Source organism: Pleurodeles waltl, chromosome 12 (assembly GCF_031143425.1).
Source record: "Pleurodeles waltl isolate 20211129_DDA chromosome 12, aPleWal1.hap1.20221129, whole genome shotgun sequence".
NCBI classification, from domain to species: domain Eukaryota; kingdom Metazoa; phylum Chordata; class Amphibia; order Caudata; family Salamandridae; genus Pleurodeles; species Pleurodeles waltl.
This window is the reverse complement of record NC_090451.1, coordinates 272,822,311-272,845,916: the sequence shown is the minus strand read 5'-3', so window position 1 is coordinate 272,845,916 and position 23,606 is coordinate 272,822,311. Positions and strand designations below refer to the sequence as shown.

Here is a 23,606-nt window from a genome sequence, read left to right as displayed (position 1 = left end):
CCCTTCGGCCTTACCAGCGCCCCTCAAGTGTTCACAACAGTGATAGCGGTGGTTGAGCTTCTCTGTGCAAGGTAGGGGTTTCAGTCTTCCCCCTACCTCAACAGCTGGATGTTGAAGGTGAGCCTACCCCATGCTGTTGTCTCCCACCTCCAGACTGTAGTGAACCTCCTGCATTCGCTGGGGTTCACTATAAATGTGCTGAAATCACACCTGACTCCCTCTTAGATGCTCCCTTTCATCTGAGCTGTTCTGAACACAGTGCAGTTTCTGGCCCATCCTCCCAAAACGTGAGTCCAGGATATTCAGGCTACGATAATGATTTTTTGTCTTCTATCCTGGGTTTTGGTGAGGATGACATTTTGCATCCTGCTGTTAGCACTGGGCTCTGCAGTGGGACCTGAAGTTCCAATGGGTGCATCATCAGGAGAATCTCTCCAACATGGTCCAGATCTCAGAGGGAACTGCGCAAGATCTGCAGTGTTTGCTTTCAAATCTAGATTGGGTCAGAGGCAGATCCCTTTCCCATCCCCAACCAGATCTTACAGTAGTGACAGATGCGTCACTCCTAGAATGGGGCAACCACATGGGGGAGGCAGAAATCAGAGGCGTCTAGTCTCTGGCAGAGTCTGGGCTCCACATCAGCCTTCTGGATCTCAGGGTGATCAGGCTTGCATTGAGAGCATTCTTTCCCTCTCTCCAAGGAAAAGAAGTGCAGGGTTTCATGGACAACACCACTGCTGTGTGGTTCTGCAACAAGCAAGGCGGAGTGGAGTTGTGGACCCTTTGTCAAAATGCTCTGCACCTCTGGACATGTTGGAACGTCAGGGTATATCCCTGATGGTTCAACATCTGGCTGGCTATCTGAGCTCCATAGCAGACGAACTCAGCCTTCGATGCAGGGTCGATCACGAATGGTGTCTCCGTTCAGACAAGGTCTCGTTCATCAGTGGGGAGAGCCTTGGTTAGATCTGTTTGTCTTTGCAGAGGACGTGCAATGTCAGCTGTTTTGCGCGTTGGAGTTTCCAAAGTGGCACTCGCTCATAGACGCTTCGGCTCTAATGGAACTCAAGCCTCCTTTATACCTTCCGCCCAATACCACTTCTTCCCAGAGTTCTGAAGATCATCAAGAACGACTGGGCCCAAGTACCCCTGGTGGCTCCAGACTGGGTATGAAGAGTAAGATATGCCGAGCTTCTCAGCTTGGTCATCAATCCTCCGATCAGACTGCCTGTTCCGGAAGATCTTCTGTCACTGCAGCAGGGGACGGTTCTCCACCCAAACCTGTCCACTCTCAGCCTTCTTGCGTGGGGATTGAGCAGCGGCAGTTGACAGCTTTCGACCTTCCGCCCGAAGTCTGTAATGTTATCTTGGCATCCAGGTGTCACTCGACCAAAACTGTGTACGCCTTTGGTTGAAACACATTTGTGGCATGGTGTACCAATAAATCTGTTGATCCCCTTTCTACACCTCTGTCTGAAGTTCAACATTTCATCCTCTCTCTTGCCCGGCAGGGCCCTGCTTTGGGCACCTTTAAAGTCTATCTGTCTTCCATTCCAGCCATCCTCAGATTGCCAGATCAACCATCCTTGTTCAATTCTCCCCTTGTTGGGAGGTTTCTTAAGGGACTCACTTGCATGTTCCCAACTACCCCATTCATATTGCTGCAATGGGATTTCAACCTGGTACTTACAAACTTTAGGTGCTCCTTTTGAGCCACTACATAATTGGCCCTTTTGACTCCTTACACTGAAAACCGCTTTCCTTATTGCTATCACCTCTGCTCGTAGAGTGAGTGAGCTTCAAGCTCTTTCTTCGAAGCCAACATTTCTATCTGTCCAGTCGGACAAAGTGGTTCTTCGTTCCAGGGGCTCCTTCCTCCCTAAAGTGGTCACACCATTTTATGTAGGCCAATCCATCACTTTGCCTATATTTTACGCACCCCCACATCCATCACATGAAGAGGAGAGACTCCACTGTCTGGATCCAAAAAGAGCATTGGCGTTCTACCTCAGTCGTACAAACGATTTCCAGGTGGACGATCTACTCTTTATAGGTTATGTGGGTGCGAAGAAAAGACCGGTGGTTCAGAAGCGGACCATCTCTCGATGGGTTGTACTCTGCATCAAGATGTGCTGCACTTTGACCAAAGAAGCAACCCCCTGAGGTTTTGCATGTTTATTCCACCCGATCTACTGCTGCTACCACAGCATTGGCATGCAGAGTTTCGGTCCCGGACATCTGCGAGGCATCAACTTGGGCGTCACCACACATGTTCACAAAGCATTACTGCCTGGACAGTCAGGTCCGGTGAGAAGGCTACTTTAGCCGTTTGGTCCTGCAGGACTTTTTATTCTGAGCTTGGATTGCAGTCCACCACAGAGGATGGTATTGCTTGGGTATCGATTCTAAGGCAAGGAACCTGCAACTAGAATTCTGTTTCAGATGAACTAGTTACTTGCCTTCGGTAACCAATTATCAGGTAGAGACATATTCTGGTTGTAGATTACCAACCCACCCATCCTCCCCGCTCTGCAAGCTGATTTCCAGGGACAGGGACTCAGAATGGCACACCAGAATTAGTGTTCTTCATTGCTCAGTGCTACAAGTAGAGTTGTGACATCAGCGTGCTGGACTGGCGCCTATATACCACCACAGTGTCATCACTGCGACCATGACACCAAATGTGCACGCGGAGTCGACTGACGCCACCTGACGACATGCAAGGGTACTACGCGAAGAAAAATCTCTGCATCCAGTCTTACGCCTGGGGGTAAATTCTAAGGTAAGAAATCTGCAACTAGAATATGTCCCTACTAGATAATTTGTTAACGAAGGTAAGTAACTTGTTCTTTAATTGCATTGGGGGCAACATATGCTCTCATCAGACACTTAGTTTAAATGTATTTTTTCAATATACTGAGTTTTTGTGGTCACTCTTATCCACTCACTGCTTGGGATCTGCATTTCCAGGCACGCTGCACGCATTATCTTTACTTTAACTGTTGATAAGTCTATTTTTAGTCTAATTTCTACGTATAGGATAGTATATAATTACCACCTGATCCCACTGCTTGTATAGACACGTTTACCCCTAGTATGTCTGGTATATTGACTAAAAACCCCTGCGATCTGCCCAAGTTCCATCTTCTTTATTCACTAAATACCACCATCAATACACTGCTGGAAATGTGTGCTGCCCATGTTTGTTCCACAAACCTGAATAGTGCGCTGTGGTCAGTGAGCCATAAAGGATGTTATTTTCTGACACCCACCAGCCACCTCGCTCCCAGACTCACATTTGCAGTTAGTTCTGGTTATGATGATGTGATATTGGTTCCTGCAGGAACCCGATCTCTATATTTAACCCCCTATGAGTTTAGGTTAATTGCTTTTGCCCTATGCACCTTTCAAACTTGTTATTATCTTAGAGCTTTTTCAAAGTCACTGATGGTACAGAGGTTGCTTAACATGGGCTACAGTTCACAGGGCAGTGCAACCTAAAGCCTAAATGTGTCTCTGAGTTTAATCTTTTAGACAAGTCTCGATTATTTGCCCAGAGACCAGAAGCAACATTTTAAGAATATTTGTAATGAAGATAAGGAGGATTCAGATCAAATTATTATTGCTTTTAATGATTATTAGATCCTTCTGTGGATGAATACTACATTGGGATTAACAAAAGATATTCCCTTCAGCATTTTTTCTTATTCTAAATCAGAGACCTAAGAGTGAGTGCTTTTCCCTCATTTTTGTTGGTTGTTTACTTTTTGGATCTCATGTTGATAAGATCTTCAAAATTAAAAAGTATGAGCACTCTGAATGCTGTCAACTTGTGGACAAAACCTTTCTCACACCACTAGTTCATGAATGCATCAAACACCAGCAGAAGCAAAGACAACTATGCAGAGGAGGTATCCAGCCTTAATCATGTCATACACATAACACACCTTTCTAAGAGGAAGCCTTCCACACCATCTTCCAGCTGACAAAAAATTGTGATGATAAATGGCTAGCTGACATTTTATGCAGAAATGTTATACTTTTAAGTTCTCTCAGACATCTTTAGATATTTCACATCTGAACAGCAAATCTTTGATTTGGACCAATTGGTCTAAAAGTTTTTGTGTCCGGTTGAAAAGAAAAACATAGGAACTAGTGGTCTTTGTCGTGCAACTTTAAAATTTCCTAAAATCCACACACAAATAAAGAAGAGAGGCTAGTTTCACAATTGTTTCTTGTACTCAACTGAACCAATGAGTCTACATGTTTGCAGTAGATCTCCAGAATATACATTTGAAAAACTAAAGATTTTTTATGTTGAAAGCCAAGAATCTGGTTTATCGATGTGAGGTACATAAATCACTTTTGAAGTTCACTGTTTGAGCCTTCTGAAAGTTCATATCTGTGGGTGCGGATCACCCAGCGAAGGTGGAAATGTTAGTTGATGCATATTGTGATGAGTGACCTCGGAAAGATAGTTTGGGAGTGGACATGGATAATTTTCAAGGCACACCCGGGATCCTGAACAATGCACGGCTTCGGGTATATCACAACAAGTTGACTTTTACCCTTGAAATATAAAATTGGACTTTGGCCTCTAATGTGCATCCTTCAAACCTCAGTCTATAAATCAGCCATGTATATGGATCCTGAAAAGTCTGTTGCTGCAACAACTTCTGCTCTTCTAGGATCAATAACCCGTTTGTTTATTGTAGCTTATACACATCTACAACTGTGTATGATGCCCTTACAGGAGTTATTAAATTATTTGTTTCTCTAATAATATGGGAGCTGTTGGAAATGGCCCTTTTTGCCTTGTTTCCCCTGCCTTTTACTTCTGACCTTCTGTTTTTGATCCTGTGCAGAATTTTGTTTTTGCTGGCTTTAGGACTCTGGGCACTTTACCACTGCAGAACAGTGCTAAAGTGCAAGTGCACCCGGTCTAAATTGTATTGGTGAGTGGTTTATCCTTGATTGGCTTATTTTGAGTTATTAGTAATTCCCTAGTAAAGTGCACAATGTGTGCCCAGGGTCTGTAAGTGGCCTGCAGTAATGATTGTGCCACCCACATATGTAGCCCTGTAAATATGTCTCAGACCTGCCTCTGCAGTCTCTGTGTGGGCAGGTCCACTTCGTCCTGGATAGTGCACCCACTTGCCATGCCCAAACCTTCCCTTTTACCACATGTAAGTCACCCCTAAAGTAGGTTCAAGACAGCCCATGGGCGGGGTGCAGTGTATTTAAAAGGTAGGACATGTACTGGTGTGTTTTACTTGCCCTGATAATGAAATACTGATAAATTTGTTTTTCACTATTGTAAGGACTATCTCTCCTATAGGGTAACACGGGGATTGCCTTGAAATATCTTTTACGTTTAATTTCCCATTGGGAGCCAATAGAGAGATGGAGTTGGGGGTCTCAAAACTCACAGTTTGAAAATACAACTTTTGATGAGGTTGGTTTCTGAATCGTAACTTTGAAAATGCCACTTCTAGAAAGTTGGCATTTTCTTGCTTAACCATTCTGTGTCTCTGCATGTCGGTGGAATACATGTCCGGGTCATAATGATAGTTGAGCTGTTTGTGATTTTACTTTAGACAGTCACACAAAGGGAGCTGACGTATACCCTGCATTTCCTGATCGGTCTTCCTGAGCTACAGTGGTGGGAGGAGCTGGCACTTGCACCGGAATACGGCTGTGCCTGTCCGCACACAAAGCAGACTCCAACCCCTGGGAGTGTGTCAGGGGCCAGGGCAGGGAAAGGCAGGGTCTTGAGCACTACAAAGTATTCTCTTTGATGTTTGCCTACTTCAGAGAGAGAAATGGGTATTAGTACTGAGCCTCTGACACCACATAAAATAGTCTCTTCTGGACTGAGGATATTCTGCAAGGAAGAAGAGCTGGATGCTGTAGGATGGACTGTCACTCTGCTTGTTGCTTTTCTGTGCTGCCCTGCTGCTTCTGTCCTGGGCGTGAAAGGGCTGGACTTTGATTTCTACATCCTTCTTCAAAAGGTTCTCAAAGTGCTTGGACTGAGCTTTGCCACATGTTTAGAAGTCTCAGGGACATCACAGACTTCACCTACCACCATCTGGGCTCTCTGGCCAAGAGTCCTGACTTGCCAAGTGGTGCCAGATCCAGTTCATGGGCCCTGGGGAGTGAGTTCTGGTGTACCAAAGAAGAACCAAGCACACAGACTCCAGAGCGACTTCGGAAATAGCGGCGCTGTCTGACTCCGCGCTGCCACCTGCACCGGAGCGTGGTCTCCGTTGAGTGCAATGACCGTGACTGACTCCGCAGGCCTGACATTGCCGCAGGGCCTCCGAAGTCCCACCACAGTATGAGCCCAGAGTGCCATGTCACTGACGTCCGTGGCTTCTGCCTCCGACTCCGCGCAGCACCTGTGGCCCAGTGGTGTGAGTGCAAAACTGCAAAGTCAACACCTTGCGTCTTGACCTACTGGATTCATCGACCCCACGGAATCATAAGGAACAGACGCCTCACCACCAATGCTGCATCACCTCCCCTGCAACTGTATGGAACCAATGCCTCACTTCCCCGGTAGCAGTAAGGAACCGTGTCCGCTCTTGCGACTCCTCACCTCCTTGACTCCATGCAACATCTTAGTTTCCTTATCTTTTTCTAAGGAACTGTACCTGGGGTCTGTGCAACTCTGTGACTGGCCCGCACTCACTCGTGAGTGGCTCCGGACTGTTGGAAACAACTACGTCAAGATGTTGTGATAGCCCTAGTTGGAGCTATTGTGTTTCTACTTGCTATACTGCATTTAATCTTTAAAAAATCATATCTTTGCTTGTGTATGTTGGATTTTTGTTGTTTTGGCCTCTTACTCAGGTAAATATTGTCTATTGTTCTGAACTGATGTGGAGTACTTTTGTGGTGTTTTCAGTGTGTGTGTGTGTGTGTGTGTAAAAAAAGTAATTTACACATTGCCTCTGAGATAAGCCTAACTGCTTGAGCCTAGCTAACAGGGGAGGTGACCAGGACTGACCTTAGCTGTGTGTATCCCTTGCCCTAACTAGAGTGATGGTCCCTACTGGGACAGGGTGCAAACCACTACCAGCTAGAGGCCCCATCTCTAACAGGAGCTGAAAGGCAGATTTCAAAATTACGGCCTTTCTTCCCAGAAAGAATCAAGGTGGCCCATCGGTTACCCCAAACATTCAACACTCTTGACAGGATGCAGCACGCAAGTCAAATGTCCTTTAGTCTTTCCACATGCTCAGCACAAACTGTTTTCTTTGTTAATGAATTAATGCAGTTACACAGGAGACCAGTAAGTTCCATGTCGAGTTTTGCTTGAAATATTGGCAATTTTCGCTCCGCTGACCTAGAGTAGTTGATTAACCAAAATGTTTCAGATAAGGAGAAATAAAATTACCTATCTGTGCAGCAGAGATATTGGTTATAAAAAGCAGACACCTTATGGGTCATCAGTGATGGTTTGTTAGAAGACTTCTTTGCCTCATAGGCGACTCCGCAACCAGACATTTATATGACGACAAAGTGTGAATTCCAGTAGTATTACTTTGACAGCCTTTAGGTAGATGCCTTTTTGATAATGTGGTCAGCAGTTTTGACTGTGCGTTTTTCCTCATTCCTTTGTTTCCAAAAGGGCATACCACACAATTCTGAATGCTACGCAGACAGTATTCTTAATCATAGCGTACCAACTTGACCACCTTTCTTCTGACTACTCTTACTTAGTATGGCCTTCAGAATTTCCCCCTTGACTACATCAATAAAGATCTCAGGCTTCCCAGTGTGACACATGAACAGTCTATTCAGTCAAAATAATTTGTTTGCATTCTGGTACCTGTAATTATGTTTATAAAATGACACATTGATTTCAACTACCAGAATCCAAAGAAAGCAAGCATTGGCTAGTACAATTGGCCATACCTTTAGAACCTTCTAGCTTTGCCAATGGTTATAGCCATGCGGCACAGCATCTTTGATGCTTTGCCGCATGGTTAGAACATTGTTCTAAAAAATAAACAAACCACGTTTGATGTGGCCAGCTGGGTCATTTTTTAGGTATCGCACCATGCATACCCACTCCTACAAAATGACACAGCTGCTTTGCTTGCTTTTTAATTACTGATCCAAGTTGGATGAATAACTTTAAAAAAAAAAAATAATACATATGTGGCGTTTTAATTTTTTACGTTGGTGGTGGAGGCAACACGGGGGCATAGATGGGGGCAGAAGTACCATGGGAAACAAGTCCTCGGAGCAACATGAGTGCAGGTGGCGGATGAGCATTTTAAAGCAGGTGGGTAAGCAACACACGGGTGGAATCAGCACAGGAAGGTAGATGGTGGTGGAGAAGCAACACAAGGGTGCAGGTGATGGAAAACACAACGTGGTCATAGGTGAGGGGATCAAACAGGCGAAAGGGAACAACATGAAGCTGGCAAGAAAAACGCACAGGTGAGAAGGCAATGTGGGAGAAGCTCCTAGATGAGAGAGAAACACAGAGCATGGCGTAGTGAGGGAGGGAAGCACACTAGTGAGACGGCAGGTAAACACATGCACTCTCTTAGAGAGATTTAACAAAAAGAAAGAAATAGCACTTAAAAAAAAAAAAAGCAAACGGTTCCAGGACATAGTAATGCATCCATGCTCAAGGGGTGGAACAAGTACGAAAAGAAAAAGGAAAGTCCACACAACCAGTGAATAAGAAACAAGCAAATGAGTGACAGTGATACAATTGAGTGGTAAGCAAGGGGCAGGCTGTAAACCCACTGTAAAATAACAATGTGTCACAACAGATAGCAAAGCATATGCGCTGTCTTAGGCGAGACCTAAACTTTACTTGGGCATGGAACTGGGAGTCAGTAGAGTTTCCCATGAATATTGCATTAATAACACACCTTCCTCTTTGGTTTTACAGATGTTTTTTATTGTGGTGTTTCCACTCAAATGTACTTTTTCCACAATTGAGGAGTTTAATTTGGCTGCATGTTTTCTTTACTTAAAGAATTTCCAAACAAGAAAATTGTGCGCAGACATTCTACTGTTTTTGAATTCATAGAGAATGCTTGTGATGGAGAATTAAGACTAGCTTTTACATTCTTCATCTTCAAACTCACATTTAAAGGACAAAAGAAATAAAGTTAATGTAAATGACACAAAATCATACTAAGGGACACTGCTCCTGGAGCCAATAGTCCTACTGCCTTATAATGGCTTGCTATTCATTTCACATCTCAGTTCTTTAATCTAATTCTAGAGAGCAGCATGTTGAGCACTTTCACAACGTTTATCTGCCAACAAAGTAATGCTTTCCTTGATTTATTTTGCACTCAGTCGATGCTTGATGTTTCTTGTGATTTGTTTCTGCAATTTGTCATTGGAAACTATTTCTATTTTCCTTTATTCTTTTGTGGTTCTCTGTGCCTCATTATTTTACTAATTCTAAAGTGACCTGAGTAATAAAATAGAAACTGCTAATATACATTGTGCAGAGTGACTTCAAAATCAGGATCCACATTTGTTCACCCAGCATTGCACTCATAGCACCCCTAATTGTGGATTGAATATTTGAGATGTTTTGGATCATATTGAGGAGGAAATCTGTTAAGAATATTTTGAATCTGCCGTCGCAAAGGCATCTGCTGTTCCTGGTTCTTGATAAAGAAAAGTTGATGTAAACTCAAATCCAAACCAATTGCAGACCTGAAAATATCAAAATGCATGCACTACACCAGACCTCTCCACAGTTAAACTACGGAGGCTGTATGTGTCCTGCTTATTTACAGAATGCCTATTTTCGTACGCCATCCATTTCTAAGCACAAGCATCTGATACACTTTAGGATTCATGAGAAGCAGGACAAAGTCTTCCCCTTCTGACTTAAGTTTGCTTTGTGTTTGTTCTTCAACAGAACAAATGTAGTAACAGCCACCTTCCTTTACCACAGAGAAATCCTTATCTACCTACACATTGACATCTAGTTATGAAAAAAACAGTCAGAGGCAGCAGGTAATACAGGACCAGAAGGTGATAAAACAGACTGGCTTTGTGATCTGTGTCCATAAATCATCTCTTAAAAATCTGTAGTCTTCTCAGTAGAATGTATTTATTGCTTATGAGTGGTTGTGGACAAAATGGTGGTACAAGTGCACTTTTCTGAGGATAGAGCACCCTCTTTCAAATCAGATACACAGATCTTCAGAAAGTTTCTTGTGTAGAAGCCACAGTGGTATCCGTTTTTGGGGCTCAATGGCTTTGTACATTTTTTGAGTGCCTAAATTTGTATATTATATGTGACGTCAAACGTACCTGCAAGGTCAGTTATGCTAGAGAACAAGAATCTGGGACTTAAGTGCAGTGTGTTCTTTGCTCATGCTACAGTCGTAGCTCTGGTGGTGCCCATAAAGTAACTTTCTGAAAGAAGTCCACTTGATGAAAGGTTGAAGATTGCACATGGATACCCTCAAAATGCAGAAGAAGTGTGCACGGGTTACCTCACAGCTCAGGGGATGTGGTTTATTGATGAACAAGCACTCTCCATTTACCTTTTGATAAATTTCAACCTCAGTTTGACCCAGACAAAAACTATGTTTGTACCTGAAGAAGCTGGGAGGAATGAAATTGTTGTGATGGAACATTCACATAAGAGCAATTCTCCAACCACCTCTTGAAACCACCATAGTGATGCAGCACAACAGGCGTCTCATAGAGATGCAAGACTGATTTATGAATAAAGTGCTCCAGACTTCTTTGCTGCACAGGAAATGACTAATCTTGATTTGTTGTATCCCAAAAGAGAATGCAAAATGAAGATACCATGGGTTCTGATGGTCCAGAAGGAACATTCTTATTGACTTGTTGAGGACATGTCTCTGATCATTTCTCCTGATTCATCTCTTGCACAAGACGATAAACCAACTATTTCTCGCCCACTTGTTGATTGTACCCTTTATAGTATGCAAATAATCTTCCTGTGACCAAACCAAAGAAGGTGCTCATACAAAGTAGATGTTCTATGTGCGATTCGGGGCAATATTCTTGCTCCCAAATCTAACCCCCGGGTCCATGCATACTTTCATTGTAGCCATTTGATTCTTCTGGCATTTTGTTGCCATCTTGAGAGAAACAACAGCTTTCAGGCAGGTCGCTCCCTTGTGCCGGTTAGCCGCTGCTCCAGGTTTTTGTTTAAAAAAAAAAAAAAAAAATTCCCTCTTTGTCCTTGTTATCTCTGCTGCTGCGTCCCTGCGGCCCCACCCCCTCCCGCTACTTCGATTTCCTCTTCCTAGCCCTGAGGCCCCGCCCCCGCTCACCCTTTCGCTGCCCCGCTCCCACCTCCCAGCTGCCCCTCCCTCCCACCTCCCCTTATATGGCAGCCGCTGCATGGTGAAGGGAGCGACCCTTGACCCTGCTTTCAGGCAGGTCGTTCCCCTGCACCTTGTGCCGGTTGGCCACTGCTCCAGGTTTTTTTTCTTTTTTTTTCTCCTCTTTGTCCTGGTTATCCCCGCCTCTGCGTTCCTGCGGCCCCGCTCCCTCCCTCTACTTAAATTTCCTCTTCCCGTCCCTGTGACCCCGCTCACCCATTCGCTGCCCCGCTCCCACCTCCCAGCTGCCCCTCCTTCCCACCTCCCCTTATATGGCAGCCACTGGCAAGCCCGTCTGCGCCCGTCTGTGTCTGGTCCCCAAGACCGCCACAGCAACAAACACCATTACGCCGCCAGCACCCTCCTCGCTCTCAACACCGGACGAGCACACGCCTGCTTCATGGCCTCCCTAAGCACACCCAGGGACCCTTCGCCTGCTGGAACTGCAGCTTCACCAGCCTCCAAATCAAAAAACCACCCGCAGAGCCAGACTGCAACTACCTCCGATGCATCCTACTAAACACCCGCTCCGCACGCAAACACGAACTCTGGGACCTGCTCGACACCTCCACCCCGGACGTCGCCTTCCTGATGGAGACCTGGATGAACGCCTCCTCGGCCCCTGACATTGCAATAGCTATTCTATATGGCTACAAGATCACCCTCAGGGATGGCACCAACGGAGTCTGAGGCGGAATCTCCATCGTCCACAAGAACACCATCAGGGTCATGACGTGTACTGACGACACCCTCAGCACCGCTGAACACCTGCATCTCCAGATCTACACCAACCCCTAACACCATCCTCAGAGGAACTCTCATCTATAGACCCCCCGGACCACGGGCTCAGTTCTGCAACTCCATCGCCGACCTAGTCAGCAGGTACGCCCTAGCCTCCGCCGACTACATCCTGCTCGGCGACTGAACTTTCACCTGGAGAATAACCACGACTCCAACTCCACCACCCTAATCGACAACCTCGCCACCCTCGGACTCAGACAACTTGTCACTACTCCATCATACTCCGCCGGCCACACGCTGGACCCCGTCTTCTCCGCTAGCCCCTACGTCACCTTCAGCCACACCACCGAACTCCCATGGACCGACCACGGCTGCATCCACTTCACCTTCCAGAAGCCCACCACGCACCACCACACCCAACAGATCCCCCGCCACAACTGGAGCAAAGTCAGCCAAGACCAGCTGAACACCAGCCTCACCCAAAAACCACCCACCAATTCTGACCTCGCAGACTGCAACCTTTGGCGCTGGATCGACGACTGCGCCAACACTCTCGCCCGCTCAATAAACCTTCCAACAGAGGTGCCAACAAGAGAGCCAGCTGGTTCACCACAGACCTTCGAGCCTCCAAGCAAACCTGCCGGAAACTGGAGAGAAAGTGGCTCCACGAACAGACACCAAACAACCATGCTGCCTTCAAGAACGCCATCCGCAAACACCATCACCTCATCAGATCTGCCAAGAAAACCTCCTTCAAAGACCACCCTGACAGCAACGCACACAACAGCAAGGAGCTCTTCAACATCGTGAAGGAACTCTCCAACCCCAGCTCCAGCACAAACGACATCCCACCATCAAAAGACCTGTGCAACTCCCTTGCCGTCTTCTTCCACCACAAGATCACAGACATCCTTGACAGCTTCAACAGCCAGACCACCCCGCCAACCACCGACTCCTCAGACTCTCCACCCACCTTCAACCACGACCCTGGGCCAACGCGAACGAAGATGACACAATCAAAATCATGAGCACTATCCACTCAGGATCTCTGTCAGACACATGCCCGCACCACATCTTTAACAAAGCATGTGCCACCATCGCAACCCACCTCTGCAAAGTCAACAACATCTCCTTCGTGACCGCGACCTGCCCAAGAGCCGGAAGCATGCTGAGATCAATCCCCTACTCAAGAAACCCATGGCGGACCCAAGAGACCTCAAGAATTTCTGTTCTGTCTCCCTGCTCCCATTCCTGGCCAAGGTCATCGAGAAGATCGTCCACAGACAACTGGCCCACTACCTCGAAGAAAACAACATCCTGGACCCATCCCAGTCAGGGTTCCGCAGTAACCACAGTACTGAAACTGCTCTCATCACCAACACCAACGACATCAGGGCCCTGCTTGACAACGGCAAAACCGCGGCCCTCATCCTCCTGGACCTCTCTGCTGCCTTCGACACTGTCTGCCACCGCACCCTACGCACACGCTTCCACAACGCAGGGATCCGGAACAGAGCTCTGGAGTGGACCACCTCCTTCCTCTCGGCAGAACCCAGAGCGTCAGCTTCCCCCCCTTTCCGATCCGAAGCCTCCAAGATCTGCAGCGTCCCCCAAGGATCGTCCCTCAGCCCTACACTATTCAACGTCTACATGGCCTCGCTCGCTGGCCAAGTCACCCGGCTACACAACCTCAACATCATCTCCTATGCCGACAACACCCAACTAATCATCTCCCTCACCAAGGACCCCCTCACCACCAAATCCAACCTCCATGAAGGAATGAAGGCCATTGCCGAATGGATGAGGAACAGCAAACTGAAGTTGAACTCAGATAAGACGAAGGTCCTCATCCTCGGCGCCAGCCCCTCAGCCTGGGACGACTCCTGGTGGCTGACCACTCTGGGAGCAGCCCAGACACCCACCCACCGACCACGCAGGCAACCTGGGCGTCATCCTCGACTCAACACTCTCCATGACCAAACAAGTCAGCTCCGTCTCCTCATCCTGCTTCAAAACCCTCCGCATGCTCCGCAAGATATACAGATGGATCCCCACAGATAAAAGAAGAAGTCACCCAAGCCCTCGTCAGCAGCAAACTTGACTATGCAAACGCCCTCTACGCAGGAGCCCCTGCCAAACTCCTCAAACAACTGCAACGCATACAAAACTCCTGATCCTCGATGCCCCCCGCCACAGCCACATCACTCCCCATCTGAGAGACCTACACTGGCACCCCGTCAACAAAAGGATAACCTTCAAGCTCCTCACCCACGCACACAAGGAGCTCCAAAACACCGGTCCAGCTTACCTCAACACACCTTCTACACCCCGTCCCGCCAACTGCGCTCAGCCGACCTTGCTCTCGCCACTGTCCCTCACATCCGAAGAGTGACCACTGGAGGCAGATCATTCTCCCACCTCGCCGCCAAGACCTGGAACACCCTTCCTTTGCTCCTACGACAGACCTAAGACCTGCTGACTTTCAGGAAGCGCCTCAAAACCTGGCTATTCGAGCAGTAGCAGCACCCCCCTCCCTTCAGCGCCTTTAGACCCTTACGGGTGGGTAGTGCACTTTACAAATACACTGATTGATTGATTGAGTCCAACGAGTTTCTCGCAGACAATAAAATGAGAAGTTTTGCTTCTGAAGTCTGTAGAATGGGTTTGATCTGAAAAAGAGAATGTTTATCGCTTGAAATATTTTTGACTGGGTGAAGATGGCTGTAGGAAAGTGCCCTTTTTGACATGGTCACCCCCACTTTTTGCCTGGTATTTGATGCAATTTCAGCTGAATGTGCACTGGTTTCCAGCTAAACAGGTCCCCAGTGCCAGATCTTTTTCTAAAACTACGGAGTTATGCCCCAATTGGCCAAATCTTGAAGTCCCTAGTAAATGGTGCCCTTAGTACCTATGGCATGGGTGCCAAAGAGGGTCCCCAAGAGCTGTAGCATGTTTTGTGCCACCATCGGGGACCTCTCACCTAGCACGTGCAGACTGCCATTGCCGGCTACTTGGCTTTTGGTGCAGCTAAACGTGAAAACACAACATGGCACACAGCCTGCGGCCCATGTCCCATACCACTGCATGCAGCATATGTAAATTACCTATACACCAGGTCTTATAGCCCTAAGGTAGAGTGCATTATATTGCATGTTAGGACATACCTGTAAGAGCAGCTATGTCCCTGCTATGTCTTTGTTGATTCACAAACAGGGATCAGGGAGTGGACAGGGAAGCCATTTTAAATGCATGTACTGGACACTGGTCAGTACGAGTTCCCCAGCTACATGATGGCTTCACTGAAAATAGGGATGTTTGGTATCAAACATCTTGTATTAATAAACACTCACTGATTCCATTGATGGATGTATTTATACATGAACCCAGAGGGCACCTTAGCGGTACCCCTGAAAACCTACCAGTTACCTGTGTGCTGGCTGTCCAGTTTTAACAGACTTGCCACCATCAGGCATGTTTTTGACCCCAGGGTTTAGAGCCTTTGCTCTCGGGAGGACAGAAACAAAGCGTGCTCTGGCAGGGGGGTTGTCACACTCCTCCCAACATGATGGCCTGTGAATCTGAATTCCAAGCCTGGGGCCTCTGAGGAAGCCCAACCTCCTTGATATGTAGATCTGGCTTCCCTCAAAGGAGAGGGTGCCGACGCCCTACCCCAAGGCACATTTGGCACATAGACAGGCAGGAAAATTAGTAGTCAGGGAAGAGTTTCCACCCCTCAGGTCAGTCCCACCACTAAGGTGAGCTGCCTGATGTGGACACCACATTTAGAAAGCTTCCATCTTGGTGTTGGCAGAATTAGGAACTCTGGGACAGGGTTATGCCTACTTCCTACAGGAAGTGGTCATATAGGGGATGTAGTGACCCCAAGGGTAAGTATGCCTTTGGCTACTACTGTACACTCCCCAGAACACCCCTAAATTCATTATTTAGGGGAGCCCCTGGTACTAGGAAATCAGATCCCGCTGACCTGAATAAGGACAATCCAGAGACGCAAAATTTGAACTGAAGACACCGGATGGACTTGGCGCCAACCCAGCCGGCCTGCCTGCCAACTTTGACAGTCATGCCAAAGTCACCTCATCGTCCAGCTGCTGAAAATTCCAAAAGCCTGGGAAGACTGCCAGCTGTCATGCCAGCACCAGGGACCACCTTTGGAGTAGTGGAGCTGATCCCCCTGCTTCATTGCAGGTACCAAAGCACCGCTGAAGAGGACTCTGGCTACCAAAACAGTTGCTGGACAGCACCACTGCACCCAAGCCTCTTAGCCCTTGTTGAAGTTGGCCAACGGTGTCAACTTAGTCCCCCAGCCTCTCAAGAGAGAGTCTATTTTGGGTTTCTCCACTGCGATCTTCACTCCAATGCCTGCAGTCTCTTTGTGCAGGCCCCCTATTCAACCGCGACTGCCTTAAGTGACGACAACCCGGACGGTCCACTGCACCTCTGCAACCGGACACCCTGGACCAATCAGAAGAGGACCACTGAAGTCTGCATCCCTCAGGCTCGTGAGACTTGAACACACTTGTTGGTTGACCCAGACTGGTTCCCCGGGCCATGCCTGCAGCCTGTTTCTGCAGGTCCCCCTCCACTGCAACCGCCACCGGTGATGGACACCCAACGGTCCAAGAACCCTCTGCACCTGTCCGTCCTGAGGAGAAGAGGACCACTGGTGTCCCTCTGTCCCCGAACATTGCAAGACCCGAGACCTCTTGGTGGCTCACCCAAACTGGATACCTAGACCTAACCTGCGGCCTCTTTCCAATCCCCGTTGACTGACAGTGGGCACCTCACTTCACACTACACCACTGCATCTGGCCATCCTAGTGCTGCCTGGTGTGACCTGCTGGTCTGGTCCTGACCCTTGCCTAGTACTCCCCTTAAGTCCAGGAGATTGGTCCTGTAAGTCGCTGTACTCTACTCGTTTCCCTTGTTTTTGTGTTCCTTCATAGGATAACATTTCAGCTTTCAAGAATTGCACTGTCGACTTTTCTGAACTGTAAAGATTTCTCTTGCAAAACGTATTTACCTGATCGTATTGATTATGGTGCATAAACATATATAAAGGTACTTGTTGCTATTGTAAATTGTTGTTGTATCTCATTTATTGATTGTGTGCGCATTTGCAGATGTCTTACACTTCTCTCTGATAAGCCTAAGGCTGCTCAACCACACTACGGCCTAAAAGAGCACCTGGGGATTGCTAGAGCAAGCCCTGTCCACTAGTAAGGGAACCTCTGGACTCTTTGCACAGTATATCTCATTTTGATATATCCATCTTCCTACAACAGAGTAGCTGGATGTGCTATGCTGTGGAACCCGCCGGGCTTGGATATGTCCTGTTAATCCCCTGAAGTTGGCCTCGCGTTGAGCACAGCTGCGGAGTCTGTAGGTGGCAGATGGGCATGAGGTGATCCCTTGTGCGGTGCTGACCCAGTGCGGCCCCTCAAATTGGTGACTCAGCTTGTGACCGGCTGTGTGTCGAGGCCTGGCGCACAGAGTGGAGTTTTGTGGGTGACCCAAGGCACTGGAGCCCCTGGATAAGACACTGGTGGAGGGTTAGGCAGCACCTCCCAAGCATTCTGGAGCCGTTTACTTGACCCACAATGTATAAGGTGAGGAGAGACTTGTGATCTGAGTTACAGGTCTGAGGCCGAGTCCTATTTGACTGTGGGACTCTGCCAGCTCTGTTTGGAAAGACTGCCATGGTGCAATACAAACATGCTGCAGTGGTGTCCTGGGGAGATGTGGAGCATTGGAAGCCCGGTTATTGAATTATGGGTCCAGAGCTGAGGAGAAGAGCTTTCTCACAAGCTCTCCCAGATTGCGTGAACACAAAGGGAAACACAAGAACAGTTGGTTCAGCTGGAGGAAGTAGACCAGGCTATCATATCACTAAAGTTCGGGAAAACCTGGCACCAGAAGGGTTTATGCCCCAATTCTTTAAAGTATTTCCATCCAAAGTGTCCCCTAAATTGGTTACCCTACTCAATCACTGCTCTAGGGAGGGTGCTAGTACCTCTGCTGTGAGGGAAGCCATTATTGCAGTCCTTCCAAAGGCAGGCAAAGACCCTAGGCTCTGCTCACGCTATCACCAGATCACATTGCTCAGCATAGATGCTAAATTGTACACTAAAGTCATAGCTGCTCGTCTTAATGAGGTTCTCCTATTCCTGGTCCATGCATGATCAAAGTGGATTTGTTAAGGTACTTGGGCACATGACAGTTTTCGTGCCACAGTCCATCTAGTTTAAAAGACTTACTTAAAGAGAACCCCAACATTATTACTGGCTTTGTATGCCCAAAAAAATTTAGACTGGGTGGACTGGACGTTTCTTTCCCTCAATCCGCGAAAATGGGTATCGGATCTGTCTTCACAAGAATGATTTTCCACACTTATTCAGTGCCCATTGCAAGACTGACCCTGGATAGTCAGAATGAATTGCCATTTAGGCTTCATTGGCACACCAGACATGGATGCCCACTGTCCCCACTCCTGTTGTGTAATGGCGACCCCAGTATCCCCGCTATTATACTGCGGCCCAACTGTAAATAGTGATAAAATGGTCCACACTTGGGTTTGTGAAGAACTGGCATAAACGGACCACTCTAGAACACGTTGGGATCTAGCCAGGTTAGACAATCAACATAGGCTGATCAATGCTTATCTCAGCACCGCAGTGGGTACCATCTTAAAAACCTAGGACACTTTTGTGTAGAAGGGGCAGGTAGTAACCTATCCATCCCACAACATGCCCATCACTACCACCTTGCTTTCACTCCTGCTCAAGAGTGCTGGCCTTTATGTGCTGGTTGTGGGGGTGCAGTATGATTTCGGAGATGTGTAATAAAACTTTCCCCAAACTCTTTGTGCAGGGTGGACTAAGACCTCTCAGAGGTGGAACACTGCCAATATGTGCAAATTGAGCATTGGACAACTAATCCTGTTGTCCGCTCTACAGTTACAAGCACTAAAACCTCATTCAAGACACTATTTCCAAAGCTGGTTGGCATCAGAGGCATAATCTCAGGCCGTTTTAGATTACTTCTAGCGTAGAAACCCTTACCTTCCTGGAAATACAATACAGAATGGGAAAGAATCCTGGGGAAACCAATTGCACGTAAACAATGGGAGCTCTCATCCTCTTTTTCGATCATGAGAAGAGAAATCCTCTATGTAATCTGGGTTCGGTGGCACTACACACACTCCAGCTTCATTGCATTTACCATAATGGACCCCCTAGGTGCTGGAGAGGATGTGGTGCCCTGGGAGATGCTGTGCACATTTGGTGAGCTTGCTGTAAGGTTCAACCATTCTGGGAACAGGTGACTTGAATGTTTACAAGCATGGTGGATTTTCCTATTCCTTTTACACCAGACGTGATGTTACTGGGCTTAAGGTCTACTGTCTTGTGGGCAATGTAGAAGCATGTTTGGCTCATGATTTTGCATTGTTTGGGAGCTGCCAAATTAACCATTGCTTTCAGATGGAAGAGCAAATAATGCCCCCCCCCAACCCACCCTCCACTGGCATCAGAGTGTGGGCTATTTTGGAAACTGAACAGCTGATGCACAGTGTGAATTACACCTCACTTACAAGGCAGAATGGAGGCTTGTCTACATCGTATTGTTTGGTGGGGAGTAACTGCTCACACTACATCCCGTTAGATGGCCTTGGGGACTTTTGACTGAAAGCAGGTGGAAGGATTCCCAACGAGTCTATATTTACAACTAAGTTGGGTGAATAGTGGTGCACCATGCCTTATGGGCTTATAGTTGGGTGATGGGTCCACCTTCCAAAGTTGGAAAAGCGTGGGTCTGGTTTGGGAGAGGCGGGTGGAAATAGATTGCAGCCTGACTTGTACCTTGTTTGTCTTACTATTGCTTTTTGTTAATCTGTACCTTTTTGGCTCTATGGTCGTTACCCAAGACTAATAGGTGTCTAAATCTTAATAAAAAGATTTACTCAAAAATATTTTTGACTACTTATATTTGATAATGTAAGTGTTTATCAGTCATGCATTTTCACCATTCCTATAATGAAAGGATTTTAGATGTCCTTCAGAAAGATTTCCCTTCTAGTTGTGAGACCTTCCCCTTATTGTGATGAACTGTAGTGTTGCTCAAGTCAATTGGATCTCTCTTTGGGTGTGTTAATAAGAAGGACGGATCTCCACCATTTGATTTAGGTGCTTTTGTTGATGGTCATTACTTCAGCCCCGAGGGTAAGTGAGCTCTGTGTTTCCATGACACATACACCGTTTTTCTTTGCACTAAGGTCTTCTTGAAATCTCAGCCTTTTCCAATCAAAAGTAGTTTCTGATTTTCACATTAACAAGCTGTTTTCTTGGCAGCTTTCATACCAAATGTAATTTTTCTGACTTATGTCTTTATAGAGCTTAGATGAGATGCAAGAGCTCCCAGGTACTATCTAGACAAGACTAAAGACTTACAGTTCAAACAGCTTTTCATTGGTGATTGTGCTTATTCGGTTCATAGCTAGAGTAGTAAGTAGAAGCAAACGCCAACACGACTGTTGCAGGTCAGAGAAGGGCTCATTCTGTTACAGATAAATCAACCACAGCCATCTTGATAACTGATATTCCAGTACTTGAAATGTGAAGTTGGGATCGTAAAAATCATTTTTGGGCACACTATGACTCCTTAACAGGACCAAACACCAGGCTCTCCAACAAAACCCTCCTTTACCTCAGATGTCTTTAATTGCATAATGATTTGGTTATGTTGCCTCAATGTACAGATTTATTGCAATAATTTTGTGTTCCTGTATGGTTTCGCTAATGCTTGTAGTCTTCTTCTCTTGAGGTGAGATACAAACTTGCTATGCTTTGTTTCTAGATCAAAGAAAATCCCATGATGGAAAAGGAAATACAGTATACTTAATTGTAATTAAAGTTTTTTTTGTTATAGAAATCTTTTGTTTGACTCCATCAACATCACACTCAGCTCCCTGTCGAACAAGAAGCATAGCTTGAGAAAATATATATATTGCGGCTAAGGTTGTTTGGAAGCCCTAAAGAGTGCTTATTAAAAAAAAAAAAAAAAAAACTCCAAGTGTAGTAGTACCAATCAGTTTTTTCTCTTATTTTTAGGAATGGTTTCAGTCATATGTACTTTAATAGTCTCATTTATTTTGAGAAAAAATACACTTGTATCGAGTTCTGGGAACCCCAAATAAGTAAAGTAATATTAATGAATTCAAAGAAAATGATCAGGATAAACAACTATGATAACAGGTAAGTAACTTTTGCCTGCTCCTCTCGTGCAGCCCTCCTTACCTCTCTTGCCCTGTGAGGCTTTGTTAAATCAGTATTTAATTTTCTATTAAAATACAGTCTCATCCCTCTTCCTCAGGATTGTTCAATGAAGTGATTTGCTGTGTTCTACATTTTGTTGTACATGTATTTTGCGGTCTTGGTGATAATTAAAAATGTATTTTCATCAGAGCTTTGGGCATACATTGTACATAATTTGCTTCTTATGGATGAAATTGCTTTCTTTCTTTTCATTTAGGTGAATCCCATTTTGCAGTGAACAACCAACCTTTTCTGTACTTCCAAGTCCTATTCTTGACAGCACAATTTGAAGCTGCTATAGCTTTTCTGTTTCGGACTGAGCGTGTGCGTTGTCATGCTGTTCATGTTGCATTGGCTTTGTTTGAATTGAAGTTGCTCCTAAAGTCTTCTGGACAAACAGCACAACTATGTAAGTGCTCAATTTGTGTTTTACCTTCTCACTTGCTAATGCTAACGTATGCATGTGTGTATCGAAACCTGTGATGCGAACCTACCGAGATGCAATAGTGTTGCACATCGGTCTTCAAATTGTAATAAACATGCACCGCCTTGCAACCCTTAGGTAACTCTCATTAAGCGTTCATAGGGTGTAGAAGAATGTGTTTGGATCTTAGTTCTTAGTAATCTGTGACAAAGTAATATTCTTTTGTTCTCCCAAAAATCTTGAAAGATTCTGATGATATGAGCTATGTTTATGGACATGATCTGCATTTATTACATTTCCTCAATATGTCTTTTTAGAATTGGTTGCTTACTATGGTTTTTGGTAGTGCATTCTCATAGAAACTCCTTTTCCTGATCCAGCTGTGTCATACAGCATAAGCATTTTTTGTAGCAAGCAAATCAAATTAAATATGATGTTGATGTTGTAGACAGATGATTTCCCAGGAGTACAGTTGTACTTCAATTCTTAAGATTTAAATGTCTTTCAATCGGAGCTAAATGACCATATTTCAGTGGTGATATTTTTTTTCTCTATGATCTGTTTCTTGTGTTACTGCATATGGCAGTCTGTTTGAGAGTTTGTGCCTAAAACAGATGCTTCTATTGCTGGTTAAGTCCTCTTGATCATTTCAGTCATTTAGAACGCAGGGGATGGGGGATATGCTGGTGCCGTTTGTCAATAACCATCTCTCTGCTCAATTTGGGTACCCGCTAGTGCCACAGTTGCATTAGCAGAAATCCCTGCATAGACATGTTGAGCCTTCAGATCGGATTCTGTGGTCAGTGGTATTGGAGCAAGATATCTTTGAATGTCGAAGGTTAAAGTTCCAATTTTTGACGATCTCTGCAATCTGTCTATTGAACTAGTTTGGATACACCAGAGAGAGCTATGAGTTTTTAACCTTGGATGCTGTGCTTGGAAGTATGCAGGGATGTCAGAACTAGATGTGGGGGGTGAGGAATATAGATGCAGTGGCAGATTCAACTTCCATCCCCCTAATCTTCAGCATGTTGAACTTAATTTGACTCTTCCAGGCAATCAAGGCCTATAAAGTCATCGGCTCAAGGATTATTGGACTGGGGGAAAGAAACCCTTTCACAACCCAGCTGACAAGTCTACAATGGGATAGATTAGACGACCCAGTTTTCCACCACTAATCCTTTTGGTGCCCCATGCCAGGGCCACCCCATACTAGAGCCCTACAAATGCTCACACTCACATGTTGTGAGAAATGAGGCAAAACCCAACGTTTTCCCCTTTTTGCCTCTACCTACACCCCCTTCAGCTCCTAAATATCGGATGAGTGTCAAATAACCCAGGGCAGCCATCACTGTCGTGAAAATAAAAAATAAAAAAATTATAGCAAATGCTTTGCATATATTTTTGGATATCCCTGTCTGTGTTTAGTTCTTTGCATCACTCACTGATAATTGAACTTTTGCATAGTGGGGAACTGTGACAGATTTTGAGTTCAGAGGGATGCAGGCTTTCAGCAAGAAGAAAGCAAGGACTTTAAGGGTGGGAAATCGGAAAGCAGGATCATACGTAGAGACATGGACTACAAACTAACATGGAGTGAATGGGGGGTAATGATGCCAACAAAGGGGCATAAAAGGACATTGACTCCAAGGCAAAAGTGCCTACCAAATCAGGGATATGGGAACACAGACATTGAAACAGTAAGGCACAGGCATAAGATGAGGAGAGACAGACTCTTGATGTAGAGGAATG

At 45.9% G+C, this 23,606-nt stretch overlaps 1 protein-coding gene across 1 annotated transcript in view; it reads left to right on the top strand.

Annotated features, from left to right (window-relative positions):
• Positions 1–23,606, top strand: part of NUP93 (nucleoporin 93) — a 305,671-nt gene that overhangs the window by 219,604 nt on the left and 62,461 nt on the right. The window contains exon 13 of the mRNA XM_069215817.1: positions 21,648–21,839. Coding sequence (XP_069071918.1) covers positions 21,648–21,839 — 192 coding nt within the window. The remainder of the gene's footprint in view (positions 1–21,647; positions 21,840–23,606) is intronic.